This window comes from Meleagris gallopavo, chromosome 5 (assembly GCF_905368555.1).
Source record: "Meleagris gallopavo chromosome 5, MGAL_WU_HG_1.1, whole genome shotgun sequence".
Lineage (NCBI taxonomy): Eukaryota > Metazoa > Chordata > Aves > Galliformes > Phasianidae > Meleagris > Meleagris gallopavo.
The window spans coordinates 2,340,605-2,360,285 of NC_139408.1; the positions used below are offsets into that span (position 1 = coordinate 2,340,605).

Sequence of the window (19,681 nt, forward strand, 5' to 3'; positions counted from 1 at the left end):
AAAGGCTAGGATCTTCATAAAATTACAACAGAAAATTCATTATGCAGAATGGTTCTTTGTATTCCTTACAATAAAAATAAATTCTGTTGTATCAAGTGCAACTAATAAAATTATACTTATTTTGACTTCTATAATTTATTTCTGTGTTCATCAGCATCAATTGCACTACAGGCTCCTGCTCTTTATTGTCCTGGTCGATTTTAAGCCCTTAGGTGACTTGTTAGCAAATGATTTGGAAATAAAAAGTGACGCAAAATGCTGTGTAAATCCTTATTAATCGTTAACTCACTCTACCTCCAAGCCACCTGCAATATCTCTTAAAGTTGATTATGAGATAGAAAGACGTCATAAAACCAAAACACTGAGAACATTCTGGTTCTAGTTAAAGGGAATACGTTTTTTCATATGAAGCTCTATTGAAATTGTCATTCAAGCTTAACATATTCCAGGAGTTTGACCAAGACATTTTTAGAGATGTGTTAAATTTAATCCACATTGTGACTGATGTGAGCACTGCAACAAAACAAAATATCTTACAGATTTTTTCATCTCCAAAACCTAAAAAATAAACTAGCTTTGTAACTGCCTCCTTCTCATCCTGAATGTGGTTGACTAAGGTTATGAACTAAGCCAATCAAGGTCTACTTTACTTAACTCATGTAAGTCTACAAAATGGTCCACATTTACTTGTACAGTGAACTTTCAAAACCACATGCTACTTGAGTGAGGAGCTTTACTTTCCAGTATTGTAATGCTTACCAAGAAGCACTGAACCGTAATTCTTTTTCTCTGAATCTTGCATTAGGTAGTAAAGAAATAAAAAGCAAAAATTCCATAGTCTAATGTCAGCTATAAAAAGCTGAAGACTCACTATTGTGTTAAAGCAAATAGTCAAAAATACAGTTGACTTGAATTCATCTTAATAAGTTATTTTAGAAATTGATGCTAAAAGGAGGTTACAGAGTTTCTCCTCAGCAATAGCTTTTAAAGACAAAAATACAAACATCAGTTTTCTTAAAGGCAATTTAAACTTCTCAGTTTTTACTATCAGAAATTAAATCCATTTTATTAGTGAAAATTCATTTTTCACTAATAAACTCTTTCCATGCAATTTATCAGAAACGGGCAACCATATGTTTGTTAAGAAACGGTCTGCTTAATCAATTTAGTTGTTTATCTTCGCACAAGTATTTACCAGAAAAATCTGTTGGAAATACTAGGAAAAAAAGGTGCTAACATAGCCCTACAGAAAGGTCATACAGAACAGTTCTGGACATGCAGAAAGATAAGGGATTAGATGACACGTATTTGAGAGCACTGAGAGAGCTGGTTGATAGTATGACAAAGCTGCTCTATCTGCTTGAAGAGACCGTGGCAATAAGGTCACTGATAATTTGGAAAAAAGTGTGTCACGACACCTTAAAAATAATAATTTTAAAAAAAATCACGAAGGATTGTGCAGAGATCTGCAGATTGGCCAGACTCACCTAAGGCCCTGGGGAAATTATATAGCAAGTCCTTCTGGAAACCATTTTCAGGTGTGTAAGGAATATGATGAGAGAAGCAAACATTTATTTGAAGGCAAAAACTCCTGATCTGTTTGTTTGTTTGTTTTAAGACATAACAGATCACCGAATCATAAAGGCTTGGGCTAGAAAGGACCTCAAAAATCCCTTAGTTCAAACTCCCCTACCATAGACAGGTTTGCCAGCCACTAGATCAGATCACCCAGGAACCCATCCAGCCTGGCCTTGAATGTCTTCATCTACAGCCTCTCTGTGCAGCCTGTGCCAGTGCCTCACCACCCTCTGAGTGAAGAGTTTCTTCCCATTATCTAACCTTAACCTCCTCTCTTCCAATTTAAATCCATTCCTTCTTGTTCTATCACTACCTACTGCATACAAAGTCGGTCCTCCTCCTGCTTATAAGCTCCCTTCAAGTTGGAAGGCCTCAATAGCATCTCCCCAGATCCTTCCCTTCCCTGAACTAAACAATCTCACCTCCCTGAGTTTTTCCACCACAGGTGATGTGCTCTAGTCCTCCGATTGATATCTATGTAACTAATTCACTAAAAAATGCAAAGCTTACAGCAAACAAAAATTAAAATACTGTAACAAAACCAATAATCTTACAGACAAAGAACGTTACTCTGAGGCAATTGTACCATAGCTAGCACTAAGTTTCAGTTATCCTCTCCAACAAAGAAGAGATAAGAAGTAGATTTATTCAGATTTTAATACATCTTTTGATTCTTCTTCCTACAATATGACCTGAAATGCACAAACTGGACATATAGACAAAAAGCAGGATTCAAAGGCTACTGGTACAGTAGAACAACATGCGAGTTACACCTGGAAGTCTGGAGAGAAAGAAGAACTTACTGTCAGAGGGAAAGCCCTGCCTGATCTGCCAGTAGAATAGCCTGGTCAAAGACAAATGCAAAGTCCTTCACTTTGAAAGGGAGAAGTGCTGCTACACACACCAGGTTTGAAAGAATGAGTGCTTAAGTGGCAGCTCTTCAGAAAAGGACGTAGGGCTTTGGTAGCCAGCAATGTAAATGTGAATAAGAAGTGAATTCTTGTAAAATTAACAACTTACTTCATACTGGACTATATAGGCAGGCTAAAGGAAACAGTTTCTTCCTTTTCCCTACTCAGTACTTGTGGAGGCCACATCCAGAATGCAGAGTATGGTACTATGCTCTTCAATGAAGGAGAAAAATAGGACAGAGCCCAAAGATGGATAAGCTCTGACCCATGTGAGAAGGGAACTTAGTTTAGCTAACATAGAAAAGGGAAGCCTAAAGGGGTTGTCTAAATGCAGTCTTAAGAAGTTGCTCTTCATATTCTCAGGGCCTGCATCCTTGATGCTTCCTCAATTCCCTCTAAAGAAATTGAGTTTTCCGAGCCAGTGCTGCGTGGAGTAAAAATTAATTCTGATGCTCAGGTAACCAAGTGAGATTTTCATCTCAACTTCAACAGTAAATTACCATTCATCAGGAGTGGCTTTTAGTCATGAAAGAGATGAAGGATCATAGAACGGCCTGGGTTGAAAAGGACCGCAATGATCATGAGTTACTACCTCAAAATGCAGAATACATAACATGCACCACATTTTAGGAAAGGGTGGGAACAGACAATGGATGAGGTCTTCCCTGATAACAGCCGAGTTTCTAAATGACTGCTACACTATTTTGCAGGAAATAGTTTTCTAGTTGACTACCAGTTTTCAGATCCCCATGTATCCACTGGAATTAAAGCAGCACTGGATGCTGTTTCCCAGAAAAAGAAATATTATGCTTTAGGAAAAGGGAGTTCTTCTCATTCTCTTCTTTCCGTCCCCGGGCTGCTTCAAACCAAGTGAAGGTGATAGAAAGCGAGCACTGATCACCTTAGAGATGAATAGCTAATTACCAGAAAGAATTTACTTCTCCTTTCCTCAATTCGAATTTAAATATCTACATTTCAGAAGCCTCCAAGCTTCTCATGGTCAATAGAATACTGTATAGTAAACAATACTAGTAATACAAGTAGCTTCAGCTGTTGAGACATGACATTTTCAGTATTTCTGACAAACCTGTGCGCCTAAAAATTTGTGGTGACATTAACAGTCAACACTGGACTCAAACACAACATACAGTGGTGGCAAGGCCACAGATAACTTGCATTCATCTTAAGTTTTTCCCCCCAAAGATTTTAACAGAAATTCTCTGAAATCTTGCCATTCAAGCCTTCGCTGTATTGACTGTTGCTGTACTTTTTATGGCAACCAGATACAAAGAAAGCAATTAAATATCTGATTTTACTTTTGGACCCTTGGATATTCTGCACAACACTTGGTGCAGCTGAGTCACAAAGGCTATAATCAAATTAAAATGCAAATGATGTTTATTATTATGACAAGAAAAAAATATAATTAGGTAGTCAATCTCAGAAGTAATTCATTTTTACAGTCTATGTCACTTACACACATGATCCTAGTAAGAGTAATAGTTTTTGAAGTACAATGACTCAGAGAAATAATTCCAACACATAATAACTTCCCACACGTAACTCATACTTAGTTAACTTCAGATCTCAATACTGATACAAAAATGTGTAAAATATTTTCATTTAGCAATGTTTTCCTTTTTCTTTATTCAATTTTAAGAAAGAAAATCATGAATCTCAGACTGTCAGATTTTTTGTTACTTAATAATTGACATGTTTAGCTTAAATACTAAGAGAAAGCCAAGAGTGATTAATAAGCAACAGGCACCATTATGTCCTTACATTCATATCATCTCCAGCTTCATAAGAAAACGCTGGAATCTTCTACTCTAAGAAACTATAAACTACATACCAACAAAATATATTTCTGCACGTGTTGTCTGACACAAAAAGCAGTATTTCCGTAGTTTGCCTTCTAGTTTTGTATAGAACTGCCTCAACTCTTCCTACTATAAATAGGAATAAATCCAAACAAATTATACAGCTATTGACAATTAGCAAGCTAACGTACTGCTGCTGATAAATACGAAGTTATCATCCTTTCAATGCAAATGTAAAGACCTGTAGATAACTAGCTACCAGGTGCACGAAGCTTCAGATCAGACACTACGTTCAATTCCCTTCCTATCCGTCTCTCTTTCGCTGTTATCAAAATAATTACTTTAATTAAAAACTAACAGAATACTCATCCCATCAGTTTGGTTCGTGAGAAATAATAAACACCAAAACACCAAACTGGCTTGCTACTCTAAAGAAAACATGACTAATACGGAATTGTTCAAATAAAATGCTTTAGATGTATATTCTGTATATACAGTATGTCAAAATGTTGAAAACTAGAGTTTCTGTTAAACAAACAAAATATTTCACATACACTCATTATAAAAGTAATATAAAGATATCCTGTATCTTTTAACGCCGATCAGAAACCCTCTTATCAAAACCAAGAAGATGGAAAACTGGTTGAATTGAGAAGTCAGCGTCTTCTTTATGGACCATGTAAGCTCAAAACATATTTCAGCATCATAATGATCTACTTTATTTAAAAAAAAAAAAAGCAGGAGGGGAGGGAAAGACATTTGTTCCTTTCAGGAAAAAACTAAAACCCAAATTAAGCTGCACAGAAGTGTCCTCAGAAGCACTCTGTATGTAAAAGCAGAGGCATTAAACTTTAAAAATGTTCTGAGCCATTTTAAATCACACTGATATAAATGAATTAAGAGGAACAACATAATGGATGTCTGAAACTATTGCTGTCTAAAGTAACACGTGGCACTGTACTCCATATGAAATCAAGCTAGCAGATACATTTGATGTCTTGAAAAAAAATAAAGATCTGGATTTTTTTTACTGCAAAGAAATTCACACCATCCACATCCAGCTCTGTGTCCTTAACCAATACCTCCCTCTCTATATGGCTTTATTTTGTTGTTTGTTTGTTTTTTTTTTCCCCCAGAAGAGTCTTACCCCTCCTAATTTAAGAAATAAAGATCCCTCTGAAGGAGTGGTTAGAATCATAGAATGACTCAGGTTGAAAAAGGCCTTAAAGATCTCCCAGTCCAACCACAACCTAACCATACTACCCTAAATCTAACAACCCTCCAACTAAATCATGTCCCTGAGCACCACATCCAAACGGTTTTTAAACACATCCAGAGATGGTGACTCAACCACCTCCCTGGGGAGCCTATTCCAGTGTTTAACAACCCTTTCTGTAAAGAAGTGTTTCCTGATATCCAACTTAAACTTCCCCTGGCACAACTTAAGGCCATTTCCCCCAGTGAGAAGAGACCAACCTCGCTCTCGCCGTAAGCATCTTTCAGATACTGGAAGAGAGCAATAACGTCTCCCTTCAGCCTCCTTTTCCCCTGACTAAAAAGCCCCAGTGCCTTCAGTCTCCCCTTGTAGGGCATATTCTCCAAGCCTTTTTACATTATTCCTAGAAACACCAAACAGAAATTTTGATGGAAGAAAACTGACATTCTGCAGTGTGTTTCTCGATTGCTATTTGCGGTCAAAAAGCTGCAGTTCCTCAGGCAAGAAGTACAGGCTGCTTAGCCTATGCTTGTACTGTCTAAATATGTTTCTGTTTCTCCCAAGACTACTCAGATTAAATCAAGTAGCATCAACTTGTTTTCCTAAATCAGGAAGATATAAAGGGGCTGTCCTGACTTATTTGACTGGAAATCACAAAGTCTAGCCCTGGCACATCAGGTATCACATATGAAAGACAAAATTCCAAATTTATTCTAAGACAATGAGAACAATCCTAATAATATAATCATCAGGTAATTTTGCCAGTCTATGAGAAATAAACAAATGGTAAAAAAAAAAGCTTAAAAGAATCTAGCAAATAGAATGAGTTGCATAGACTGAATATTAACCAATCATTCTCCAAATGTTTATGTTGCAGAACGTATGCTTCAGTGGAAACATCAACTACAAGCCTCAAAACTAGTGTCACTCTGCATAGAGCAGTAGCATTTGGGAACAGCGACGTCTTTAAGATGCCTCATTCCTTCAAGATGTAAATAGTGCAAATAAGGATTTCTCTTTTATATATCCAGTGGATGAAATGTAAACTCAGCTACTAACGTGGCCTGTAGCCATCCCACCTCAATGCAGGAGCTAGACAGATCTTGCAAGTTAACTAGGAGTCATATCAGGACAGTCTTTGGTTGCAACCGAGGCAGAAAAATTGGAGCTCTGAAGCGATTTTGATAAATTTGTAGAATTTGAATGCAGCAGATAGAGAGCTTTTTCTTGTCATTCAGTAATAAAATTCTAGTATGACACACTGCTAAAAGAATTCTGTAATGTAGAGATATGAGATGTTGGTACATTCAGCAAGCCTTCACATCCTAAACCTTGAGCACAAAAAACGCTGCTCCAGCCTCACAAACACACATATCAACCATTTCAGTTAATTTCAAATGCACTCTCTCTTATTGACTACGTAAGAAAGAGCTGTTTCCCAGCTTCACATTCATAAAACACTGAACTCCTACTATTGCAACTAAATTCCTGTTGTCTTCAAGACCCGCATTGCGATGTGGGCACATAGAATAAATAAGCAAACTAATAAAAATTAGAAACCGTTGTTTAATACCCCGTTTGGGTTTTCCCATATGGATGCAGAGTGGCAATTCAGACTGTCTCACGTGTAACCACTCTAAGTTAGAATCTATCAGCTCATTTCTACCTCTTCTGAGGAAGAAGATAAATATGCTTTAAACTGAATCTAGCCAAACAGCCACAATAAAAGACCACCACTTCAAAAGTATGCTTACTACAGCCTGCTGGACAAGGACATGTTCCAGAAGAACAAACACCTAAAGATCCTTCAACTACATTTGCCTATTCTGGAACAATTTTTCAGTATATCAGACAACTCACAAACTTTTTTTTTTTTGCCTCAGGATCTCAGTGCCCTCCATAAAAACAGTAAACTAGTATTTTTGTTTCTTAAAGACTATGTATAAGTACACTTCCAACTGAGTAAGACAAAAACATCAGGGGATTTGCAGGGTGAAGATATTAAGATATTGAGGTAAACACTTGCATCCAACTCATTCCACCTTTGCAAGCTACAAGTTGACATCATCTTGTCTGTTAAACCAATACAAACAAAAAGATTTTTCATCTTTCTTGTGTCGCTACACAAAATAAATAAATAGCTACATTTTATCTTACACATATGTATACAAGTTTCTCAAATTCACTTTTTTTTTCCTTGAGCCTGTCAGCAAGCTGTAAATAAGCTGGGCATGGCTGAGGATTCCCCAGCCTTGCCTCTTCTTTGAGCTATGTGTGTGTTGCACTGTGAGAATAAGTCCTTATGTGCTCTACGCTGGCCTTCGTCTCTATAAAAAGACATTTAACAGATCTTTTTACCCTTGCAGGGAATACACTAAAATAAATGTTATATTGTATGTATTTCCTACAATATGTTTTACAATATGATTTGGATTTCCCATCTTTTTGCTCTTGTTTCTCAGCGGGTGCTCATAACAACAGTTGATGTTAACTGGGGACAGTGGTGTGGGCTCAGTCTATATCTACATTCATGCAATTGTTCTAATATACAATTTCAGATATAAGTAGTCACAAGTTCTTTACATTCACAGCAAACAAAAAATTATTTGACTGAGAGACTGATTAAGAATATAGTCCTGGTGAAAAAACATTGGCATTTTTTCCCATTATCTCTTGATTTAGCCAGGAAATAACAATCAAAATGTTAATAAACTGGTCTTATCATTGCACTGCATGTTAGTCACTCCATTTCAGCTCCCTGATCTAGGATCCCTAATGAAGACAATAAACTTGTCTTTCACAATTCCTTGGCAGAGATATATTGTTGTTCACTGGGAGTATATGACTGCAATAACAATTTAGAATATTACCATAGGAATGTTAGCTAAATTAAGAAAACAATTAAGTAGTGTCTACCATATCTGGTTAACACTGTCAGTTATATAAGAACTTGGTGCTGAGCATAAAATACATGCATAAATAATAATGAATGTTTAAAATCTAGACTGTGCTTCTCATGGAGTTACAAAAAAAAAATTTCCCCAAGATGAATTTCTGTATACCAAAGCTGCCAGGAAAAGAGTTCCCCACTTCTCTTTTTCATTATCACTTACTACTGGGTAGTGTGTACCCCAAAACGAAGCAATTCTGTCCTTATTAAGCTTACAAAGAACAGAATGGAGGATAGGCACATTAACTCATCTGTAGCACCACGAGGGGAAAAAAAAAAGAATTCCCTTCACAAGAAACTTCCCTTTCAGTCATGGAATCTCCTCCTTTTCTCGATTTTAGGGAACATTTACAGGAAGAGAGGAAACTTTTTTCTTAAAAAGAGGAATTCCACTATTTTGATTCTTAATCAGTTTAGTTTTGTTTTTATCATGGTACAAGACGATACAACTTGGCCAGTTCTGGATGCAAGATTTGCAGTAATATTTTTCTACTAGCACTTTGGAGGGGAAGATTATCTATCACCGCAGTACTTATGTAATAAAACAATTTCCGTACTACCTGAATGATCAGACTGTTGTCTGTACTTGGTAAAGGTTTTTCCTACCATACAGCGATTTAAAACAATCATAATGTCAGCAAGGAAACAAAAATTAAGCAGATTGACTTGCTGTGATGTGACATTGGTAGTAAAATGCCTATAACTGTGCTACATAAAAAGATGACTGACACTGAAAGTGACATGGTTTTAAGAAAGCCCTAAAGAAAACACAAAGAACAAAAAGGGAAGAACACTACTTTTAAAATTAGACTGCTGCAGAATATTTATGCCGGAAGGTAACTTTGAAGCGGACCCAAACGTAAATCAAGAACTCAATGTATTGAATGATCAGATTGTAGGCATGAAAGCAAATAAAGGTCTCTATCATTCTGAACGCTGGACAGCTTCAGCAATAAGAGACTGAATTTTCGTTCGTTATGCTTTTATAAGGAAATGTATATGGTTTTGTTAAAATAAACCTTTTAGGGAATAAGCTAAATGTCAGAAAAGTACCATTCTAATACAAAGGGCTCTGTAGCTCTCTCAATGGCATTTTCCATCTCTTAGTTAAGACAAATTTTTTGCCTCTATCGCTTTTGAGAGGCAGCCGGATGTTGACATACATGGACAATTCATTAGAAAGAATTAAAGCTACAGAGAACTAATTATTATAGTTATACCATAACAATGTCTGAGCAAAATAAAGACGCCTTGTTAGCAAACTGTTAATTGTACTTTACTGCATGACTTGCACTATGGTCAAAAGTTAAATAGTAGCTATAAAAATAACGTGTAACAACAATAGCAACAATATATCATAGAATCAGAATTTGAAAGCACTTGAATGTACTGAAAATAAAAGTTCTGTTTTACCTAGAACTTACCATATTCTGGTTTACCCACAACACAGAAAATAGAAGTTGATGACTATCACACTTGATCTGTAAACTTACTGTAACACTGAAAGTAAAACCTAGAAGCACCACAATCTCAAAATTGCTTTACAACTACAGTAATTCCATACAGCACTATAGGGTTGGGGTTGAGCAGCTCGATGAATGTGAAGAAAGGGACCCGGGGATGTTGTTTGATGCTTGTCTGAACATGAGCTGACAGTGTGCCCATGTGGCCAAGAGGACCAACAGCATCCTGGCTTGCATTAGAAATAGCGTGGCCAGCAGGAGCAGGGAGGTGATCATCCCCCTGTACTCAGCTCTGGTGAGCCCGCACCTCGAGTATTGTGTTCAGTTTTGGGCTCCTCACTACAGGAAAGACATCGAGGCTCTGGAGCGTGTCCAGAGAAGGGCAACGAAACTGGTGAGGGGTCTGGAGCACAAGTCTTGTGAGGAGCGGCTGAGGGAGCTGGGATTGTTCAGTCTGGAGAAGAGGAGGCTCAGGGGAGACCTTGTTGCACTCTACAACTTCCTGAAGGGAGGTTGTGCTGAGGAGGGGTTTGGCCTCTTCTCCCAGGCAACACACAGGACCCGAGGAAATGGCCACAAGTTGTACCAGAGGAGGTTTAGGTTAGTCACAAGAAAGAACTTCTTCTCTCAGAGTGGCCAGGCACTGGAATGGCTGCACAGGGAGGTGGTGGAGTCGCCATCCTTGGCAGTGTTCAAGAGGTCTGGATGAGGAGCTACGAGATCTGGTTTACTTTGTGGTAGCAGTGCTGGTGGGAAGATGATTGGACTAGATGATCTTGCAGGTCCAACTTTGTGATTCTATGGTTCTATAAAAATGTTTTATAGCTTCTTTATATAAGGAATCGTATATGATCTGCCTCTACCGTTGGGGGCATGATTTCTTACAAAGAACATATTGTCTTTTCTGCGTAGGTTTCTCATACTTAAAAGCTTGTAATGATATTGGTTAATTGCTAGATTTCAGTCACACCTCTAACTTCTCCCCTTCAGTGGGTGTGAAAGGGTTCACTCGTAATACACATTGCTACTGACTAAATTTTATCTTGTTCTCCTGGATTCTCAGCAGCAATTCCCAAGTTAGAGGCTTCCCCAGAAAGAACGTCAAAGGATTCCCACCCACACACTGAATATCTAACAGGCCCTGACCCATTTTCTCCTTATTAAAGCAGCACTGCATGTTTAAAAAAAAAAAAAAGAAAAAAATAAACAGAGAAGGTAAATGAATGCAACTATTGCAGTGGGAAATCTACCCTCTTTGGATTTTATTTATGACAAAAATCACTACCAAGAAGCAGAGATGCATTTAAAATACAAACATCAAATATATTTTTCCAGTGTTCTGATTCTGTGACTTATTACTTCTACTGCCTCTCAGCAAAGTACAAGGGGGACTTCATTTATTAGTTATGAATTAGAAAAATCCCCTAATTTAGGGATAGTTAAGTCTTCCAACCATATCTCTGGGCGTATTTCTGAATTTTGAATTTTAATAATCTTGCAAGTAAATGACAGAAGATAAAGCATATCAAAAAAAAAGATTCAACTAAGATTTGTGATGTTGCATAGCCATAGTTAGTAACAACTGATAACTCTGAATATTTACGATTTTTTTATGGTACGATGCATTATTGCAAAAGACACAAGACCAACAGTGCAGTTGTTACACTAGAATATATTAACACCCTCAATTAAATGATGAAACAAGTATGACATTCTGATTTAAGTACAAACAACATGGCAGCAGAAAATTCGGTTGATGTATGACTTTCCATTTGTCCAATGCACTCAATTTCAGACAGTGAAAACCTGATTTTACCAGTTGCATAACAGCCTTTTTTTCTTCTTACGCTGTCATCTCCTAAGAAAGTGAAGCACTTTGCTAAGTCAAATAACCTCTCCCAAAACAGCGACATTAAACAGAGCTTAAAAACAACCCCAAATTAAACAATGTAGAAGTTTATACTTCTGCATTGCAGGTCTTCTGTTACATCCATGCTTGTGCTTCTTATAAAAGGGACAGCCCTATATTTCCCTCTGCTTGCAGCTGCATGCACCTATTAACTTTTTTTTTTTGATAGCACAGCTATTTCTGTGCCTGCCTGGTGAACCAAATGAGGGAACTATATTAATTGACAGTAAGCCTGAACAGATAAAGATTTCAGCTGGATGTATTCCTTGCTCATTGGTGCCAACAAAGATATCAATTAATCCTCTCAGAAGAATTTTATCTGTTCCTAACACAGTCCAGAAAATATACAATTAAAAAAAAAATCAACCTTCTTTTAGTGAACAACAAAAGGAAATAGATTTATGAAAGCACTAAATCTCGTAACATACTTTCAACCAATTTGTAAGCAGACCTTAACAGACTTGAATTTGTTAATAATATACTTATTAGTCCTGTTCCCTTTTAACTCATTACACAACTGACATCCCAGGGAAAGCAAATTAATAATAGAGAAGGTTCATAGCTGGAATGTGTTCCTATCTTAAGAGGGCTAACTTGTTTGTCAGCTATCATAAGAAAGATGTATTTACATTTTGAAAAATGACCCACCTCTTCTTTCCAGTGGGGAAAAATGAAAGCTGATGGAAAACATGTAAGAACATAGCCTTGTCTAATAGCACACATTCAAGGGGCATGGAGTCATCTTGCAGTCATTAGGACTTCAACAACAGTTTAACATTCACTTAAGAGTCCACTTCCTTCTAAGGATAACTTTCATCTCTGAAGGTGGATGACATTATGTCTGGAGTCCAAGTGACCAGGTTTATACAAGTTCACATATAAAAGCAGGAACTCAAAGAACTACTTAATTATATTGCCAAAGTAAGTTATGTCAACTGCCATAATACATGGAATAGAGTGAATCTTGAAAATAGAAAATGAACAACGTCAATCATTGGCAGAACAATATCCAGCACTTGTAAAATGTCCTGATCTATCCAGACAATAAATTTCCTTCTCACCAGGTTCGCACAGGATACTTGACTTCCAAGAACACATTAAGTCAGGAGGACTGTTTAATATTATATGATTGTGTAGATGTTTCTGAAAATTTTTGGTTGTAAGATTAGCTTAAATCCTTGAATTTCTCCTCTTGGACTTCTAACAATGAGGCACAAAGAAAGGAATGCAGTTAAAGCAGCTTCTTTTGGAAAAGGTGAGGAATACCTGCTGCATTGCTTGAACAGCATTGCTGTCTGTCCTAGAATATGCTTAACAACCAAGTGTTTCTTTATCCACTGCTTTAATTTCACTACATATAGAAAAGACTTCCTTCTACATAAGAAAAATACTTTTGAAAAAATAGTAACTTTTCAGCACAACAGTAAGCATCCTCTCCTTACTACTTTCCATAAACTTAAGTTTTAGTTCTTCTATAATGTTTTTTATCTACATATTTTCATTTCTTGGTGAAATGTAAACAATACCTAGCTCTTGATGATAAGTGCATTCATCTCTGCGTGTTGCATACCTGTACATGAACGTATGCATGCTTTGCGTCGTTTCTTGAACAAAATAAATGGGATTTGTATAACGAAAGAGCCCTTAGGAGTTAGCATTTAGCCTCCGTTCATTTCACAAATTCAGCACTACTTAACAAGAACATTGAAGCACGAGGTAAATAATCTTTACAAAGAAGCAGTAGCTTATTAAATAGTTCAGTAGTATCTGAAGTCAATAAGACAGACAGAATACCAAATTAAATTTTTTCCTAAAGAAAAATATTCACTGATCCATATTTAAATTACATTGTTTCAATGTATATTATTCCATATTTTTTTGTGAGATATTTGTAAGTATTTATTTTAGCAAGATTTTGCTATGAGGATAGTCTCAAAGGAAGCAGAGCACAGGTTCTTTTGAAACAAACTTAGTATTTACAATTGGCTACTAGAAACAAACTGAATTATCAGAGTGCAAAACATGCATTTTACTACAAAAATCTTAAAAAGACTAGCGTGCAAACATTCACAAATGAATAGAACCGGATCTCTTTTATTAGGTATATACAATGTAATGCCTACATAAAGGCATTGCAGAGTATATATAAAAATTACGAAAACTTAAAACCGTGTAGGTAGTAACACAGTGTCAACCATATTTAAGTCAGGAAAAGACAACTTACGGGTAAGATTCTGAAAGCTGCTGAGCTATTTTATAAGCCGTGGGGTCCCTGTCCAGTGCGTATATTGTAATGTTGCTGGCTTTCTCTAGAAGAGCTGTACTGTGACCTCCAGCTCCAAACGTCATATCAAGGAAACGCTGAAATACAGAAGAGAACACCATTACCTCATAGCAAAACCGTAACAGATGTAAAGAATATCCTGAACTGAAAGGGATCTGCAAGAACTATCGAGTCCAACCCCTTGCTCCAGACAGAACAACCCAAGCTCAAACTCTACATCTGAGAGTGATGTCTGAACACTTGAACTCTGGCAGCTCGGTGCCATACCCACTGCCCTTTTCCTAACCCCCACTGGAACCATCCCCTGACAGCTCCATGCCATTCCCTCGGGTCCTGCTGTTGTCACCAGAGAGCAGAGTTCAGTGCTGCCCTTCGCTCCCTGTCCTGCATCCAAGTCTCTGATGAAAACATTAAAGAGAGCTAAGCCTAAAATGGAGCCCTGGGAAGGGCTGCCAGGGAGGTGACTGAGTCACTGCCTCTGAAGGCGTTCAAGAAATGTTTACATGTTGTAGTAAGGGACATGGTTTATGGGGAAGCATTGGTGGTAGGTGGACAGATAGACTGGATAATCGTGGATATATTTTCCAACTTCGGTTATTCTATGATATTTGCAATTCTGCACAGAATATAAAATCACTTCAGAATAAACATTTGGATGGCTTTGGACCCCCTATCCATAAAAGGACAATCATCTGGTCCAGTCACTCGTAGATTCATTCTGAATTAGAGGAAAGCTACTTGTTCCACTGCTTGATTCAACTTGTATTGAGCCATACGAAGATATTTAAGACATAGGGCTATATGAAGTCATCAGTACCATCTGCTTTGTAAGACCATCTAAAAGGAAGACTGATGGATTTATGTATAAATATTAAAAATGACAATATCGTAGTTTTACACCACAGATCAAAGTGTGATGGCAGTGCAGGAACACATATATTATAACTGGGACTAACTTAACTATTGCAAAAAAACTAAGTTTTGAAGACAGTAGTATTGATTTCAGGCTCAGTGTGTGAGTACTAGGGTATGTTTTTTGGTTACCAAGACAACGCCTAATAGCAAATACAGAACAGTAAGGGATACCTACTGTAACTGCAAGCATTTTTCAGTTGTCAGATGTGACTTACTCAGAGGGCTTAAAGTTGTACCATTTGATAAACAACGTCAATTTCTGTGCTTCTGAGGAATGTCTACTACCCCATACATATATCATATTCATTTTGTTTTCAGTATACAAATGAAAATTTTCAGTAATACCAGACACAGTCTTCTGTTACTGAAGTTGAAGACACAATCAGGGAACTCTGAATTCTCTCAGACTAAACCAGACACAGATATGAATTCAATACAAGTTAAGGAAAACTGAACAATGCAATTCCTGGAACAAGACTCTCATAACCCCAAAGTCCCAGATAGGAATGCACATTTCATATTCCCACAAACAAAACTTCAAAGGAAAAAAAAAAAAAAGAAGAGCCAACAACGAAAGACTTTCTATCTCATACTATCAAACCTCATGCAGAAATAAGCTAGCTTCAAAGCACTGACTGACTCAGCCACATTCACCCAAGAGGACACTTGAGGAAAGTCATCTGCCTGCAAAGAAGGGAGACTGCTATACATCTTCTGTAGACTCCACACCAGAGAGGTTTCTTCAGCCAAGGTCTATTTGACCACTAGGCTGACCAGGCAGCTTTGCTCCTGATGCTCTTCTAGGACATGGTCAGCCACCTTGGAGCAAGGTAGGCTGGGCCAATGAATCCTGCTAAAGCGGGAAATACCATTAAATGTTAGCTTGCTTGCTTGTCTTTTGTATATATAAAACAGCAGTTCTGTTTTTAGCAGCTGCCCTGCAGGCCTTATTCCTTCTGGCTGACAACCGTGGTACTTAACTGCTCAGAAGTCAAGAGCTACTTTGTCGACAGAAATAGCTACCTCTTCACTTTCAGAGGTTGCATGACTATGCTTTCATTTTGAATAAAATTGAATAATTCTATCGTCTAGGAAAAACATACTAGAGTTTAGGGACAAAAAAAGGTGAGTAATACCAGTGTATTTTAACCCTAGTAGACGTGAGACTGAAAAGTATCTTTCCTGGTTTCTGCATCTCTGACTTCCCACAACTCTGTCCTCTCAGTTGAATTAACTGACCTCTGCTGCTGGGCTAGGGGCAGAAATTAGATTCCATGCAAGCTAAACCAAACCAGAAGAACAGATTCTCCATATCCTCCAATATGAATTACAGACTTATTTCACCGCAAGTTTTTTTTTTAAATATGAAACAGACTTTAAAAACCACTTATGAAGAAAATCGAACTACACAGAATTCATCTGAACAATGTTTTTAAAAATTACCCAAATTCCATTACCCCAAAGGATCTTTCAAGGGAAATATCATAACCTCTTAAAAAAAAAAAAAGATTCAACTGAGGAATAAAATGGGAAATGGGTCCTTGGAATAAAATGGGAAATTCAAAGGCAATGAAGACCAGAATGAAAAAAAAAAAAGCATAAACTTTTATTTACGTTTTCTAAAAATGGCTTCTGGAATAAAAAGCTTTAAGGAAATCCCTTGATCTTTATAGAAATTTCATAACAATAAAACTGACTATTTATGAAACTAATAACTGCTATTAAATTGCATCTGCAGTTGTGATAAAAAGCTATCAGAAGGAAAAACTTTACAAACTGCTAAAATACTACCACATCATTATCCTAGTCAGCTGGACTTGGGAAAAAATAATCATATCACAAAAATTCAGACATTATTATCTAAACCACCTGAATTTATTATTTTATTTTCCAGTTGATACTGTACAGTACTGCATGCTAATTTGGGACAATTAACACAAAGTTAGGAGAGCAAAGATTTGTCTTCTTAAAAGTCTATCATTTAAGAAAAACCCCAGAATTTGATGTCTCAAAATTAAAGGAGCTAATGACTAGAAGTGAATAGCCCTTCAAGCTCTTACTGCACACACTCTACAGTCTAGTGGTTGAGGCACTTGAGATTCACTTAAAACTCTGAACTCTAACAAGTCCTTTTCCTTTCCAGAAGCACCCAAAGAAGTTGTTAAAAGAAACCTCACGAAGTAAGATCCAGTTCAGCACTATTTAGTCTTAACCTGATTCTACCCCCCCTTACTTGTGAATAAGGATTTCAACTGCCACTGTATGCTCAGTTTCCAAAGTCTTTGCACACTAAAAAACACAGCAGCATTCAACATGCCTCTCTTGGTGAAGCAAGAGCAATAGCCTCACATCTTTGAGCAAAACACCAGGGAGCGAGAATTTAATACCCCTACTATAAAGATGATTCCATAATCTATTCAGGCATTCACAAAACTAAAAAAGAAAAAAGGATTTTTTTTTTTTAATCATAATTAGATAGAAGACCTTAGCTAGCTTTTGAAAATATTGACATACATCTACTCCAAGCTACTAAAAATATTTCCTAGTCACTATCAATCAGCTTTGGGGAGCATCTCTTTCTCAAAGAGTCCATTTGTCGTGGATTTTTTGCACTGTACCACTATAACATTAAATCACCTTGTCTATTGCTTGCCAATGTCTTGCATGAGATTATGCAACCTAAAATAGATGGACACAACAACCTACAGTGTCATTTTGGAGGGCATTAAAAACAACCTATTTTACATCGTAATTCTTTTAAAAAAAAAAATCAGTGAGTAACATCATCAGGGATGTTTTTTTTTTGGTGGTTGTTGGGTTTTTTGTTGTTGTTAAAAAAAAAACACAACTAAAGGCTCCTATTTGATATCATAAGCTAGAAATGTACCACTCGAGTTTTTTTAAAACTTAAGCATTGCCTTTCCTGAAACAAACTTGCAGTGTCAGCCAGAGTCAAGGAAGGCATAGGAAGAGCCAGAGTCAAGGAAGGCATAGGAAGAGCCAGAGTCAAGGAAGGCATAGGAAGAGCCAGAGTCAAGGAAGGCATAGGAAGAGCCAGAGTCAAGGAAGGCATAGGAAGAGCCAGAGTCAAGGAAGGCATAGGAAGAGCCAGAGTCAAGGAAGGCATAGGAAGAGCCAGAGTCAAGGAAGGCATAGGAAGAGCCAGAAGTAATAGCTATTCATGTCTTCTATAAGAAGTCTGGAACAAAGTTACAAGTGATGTGAAGTTCTAGAACATATTCTATTTTCACTGACAGACTTATCAACTTGTTTATTACTCGTTCTTTTTCCAAACACTGAGTTATTCTTTGGTGTCCTCTGGACATACTGCACAGATTTGACCTCTTGCATCTTTTCTCTCACTAACAAGCCTCACTCTGTCCATTGTTTTATAAAGTTTGAATATCAGAACTTATGAAGTCAGAGGTAGGGTGGTTTGTTTGTTTTTTTGTTTTTTTTTTTTGCAACTATATATCCAGACAATGTAGTTATCTAAGCAATATACAGATGCTGCTTTTAACACTGCTTTGTTTCCCCCTTCCAGAGGAATTTTTGAAGACTGTGTGCCTCCTGTCAGTTAAGAATATTTAGCTGTTATTCTGCTTAACAATCTCACCTCTCCTCACAAACACGTGCCTCTGCTTTCACTAATTTAAAATCTGATTAACTTGTAGCTTGGTAAACCCCTTATACATGCTAAATATTAACAAACCATAGAGAAGATCTTATACAGAAGCAAAAAATTCGGACTGGCAGATGAAAGGAAAGAGAAGATCAGGATCATTGTGCCATGACACAAATGACATGCTCTCAATACAGTGACAGCATCTAAAAGCTTCAGTTAAGAATTCACACAAGCATTCGCTGTGAATAAACATGGGCTCACTAAACTATATTGCTCTTTCTTTAAAAAAAAAAAATGAAAAAGAAAAAAGGAGAGGTTAAAGAACCAAACCTTTAAGCAACAGTTGACACCTGTAACACGATTTTTAAACTGGGATCACAACACAAAAGAGGCTACAGCTCTGGTTCAAGTAGAAGTGACTGCAGGACATGATACTAGATAAAACACTGCATCATCAGCATTAATGGGGTAGGAGCAAGCATTCTTGGCATCCTCGCTGATCTTCTTAAGGCTAAATTAAGTCCATCCTGACGTAATGTTAAAATAAGAAGACCTTCTAGACCTTCTATGGATAGTCTTGGAAAAGTGGAGGTATATACATCTACACTGGAAAGCTAGAACCTAAGATAGATGCCTCATAATCTACATGATCTAATGATGCAACATATTGCATCTAGAACCTCAAAAAAATAATATTCATGTTAAAATTGCTTGAATCACTTAAAAAGTTGAATTGCTTTTACTGCTAACACAACTACTTTGGAGACTGATCAGATTTGAAGTCACTGCCTGTACTATATTTTTGTGTCGTCTATATATAAAGCAGTATAATATATATATATATACACACTTCATTTTTTATGCCTGAAACAGAAGCAAGATGCTTGGTTTTTTTTTTTTTATCTCCTCTCCCCCTCTCGTCTAGTAGTTTTTAATCAAATACAGTTTTACTCTCATGGCCATATAAATACAAGAAAAGTTTATTAGATGAATTCCTGCAGTGACTCACC

At 37.0% G+C, this 19,681-nt stretch overlaps 1 protein-coding gene across 2 annotated transcripts in view; it reads right to left on the reverse strand.

The window, feature by feature from the left end:
* The window catches only part of METTL15 (methyltransferase 15, mitochondrial 12S rRNA N4-cytidine), a 92,468-nt gene that overhangs the window by 39,382 nt on the left and 33,405 nt on the right, over nt 1–19,681 (reverse strand). For both annotated transcript variants that reach the window (XM_003206088.5, XM_085223882.1), the window contains exon 3: nt 14,072–14,208. In XM_003206088.5, the coding sequence (XP_003206136.2) occupies nt 14,072–14,208 (137 nt within the window). The remainder of the gene's footprint in view (nt 1–14,071; nt 14,209–19,681) is intronic.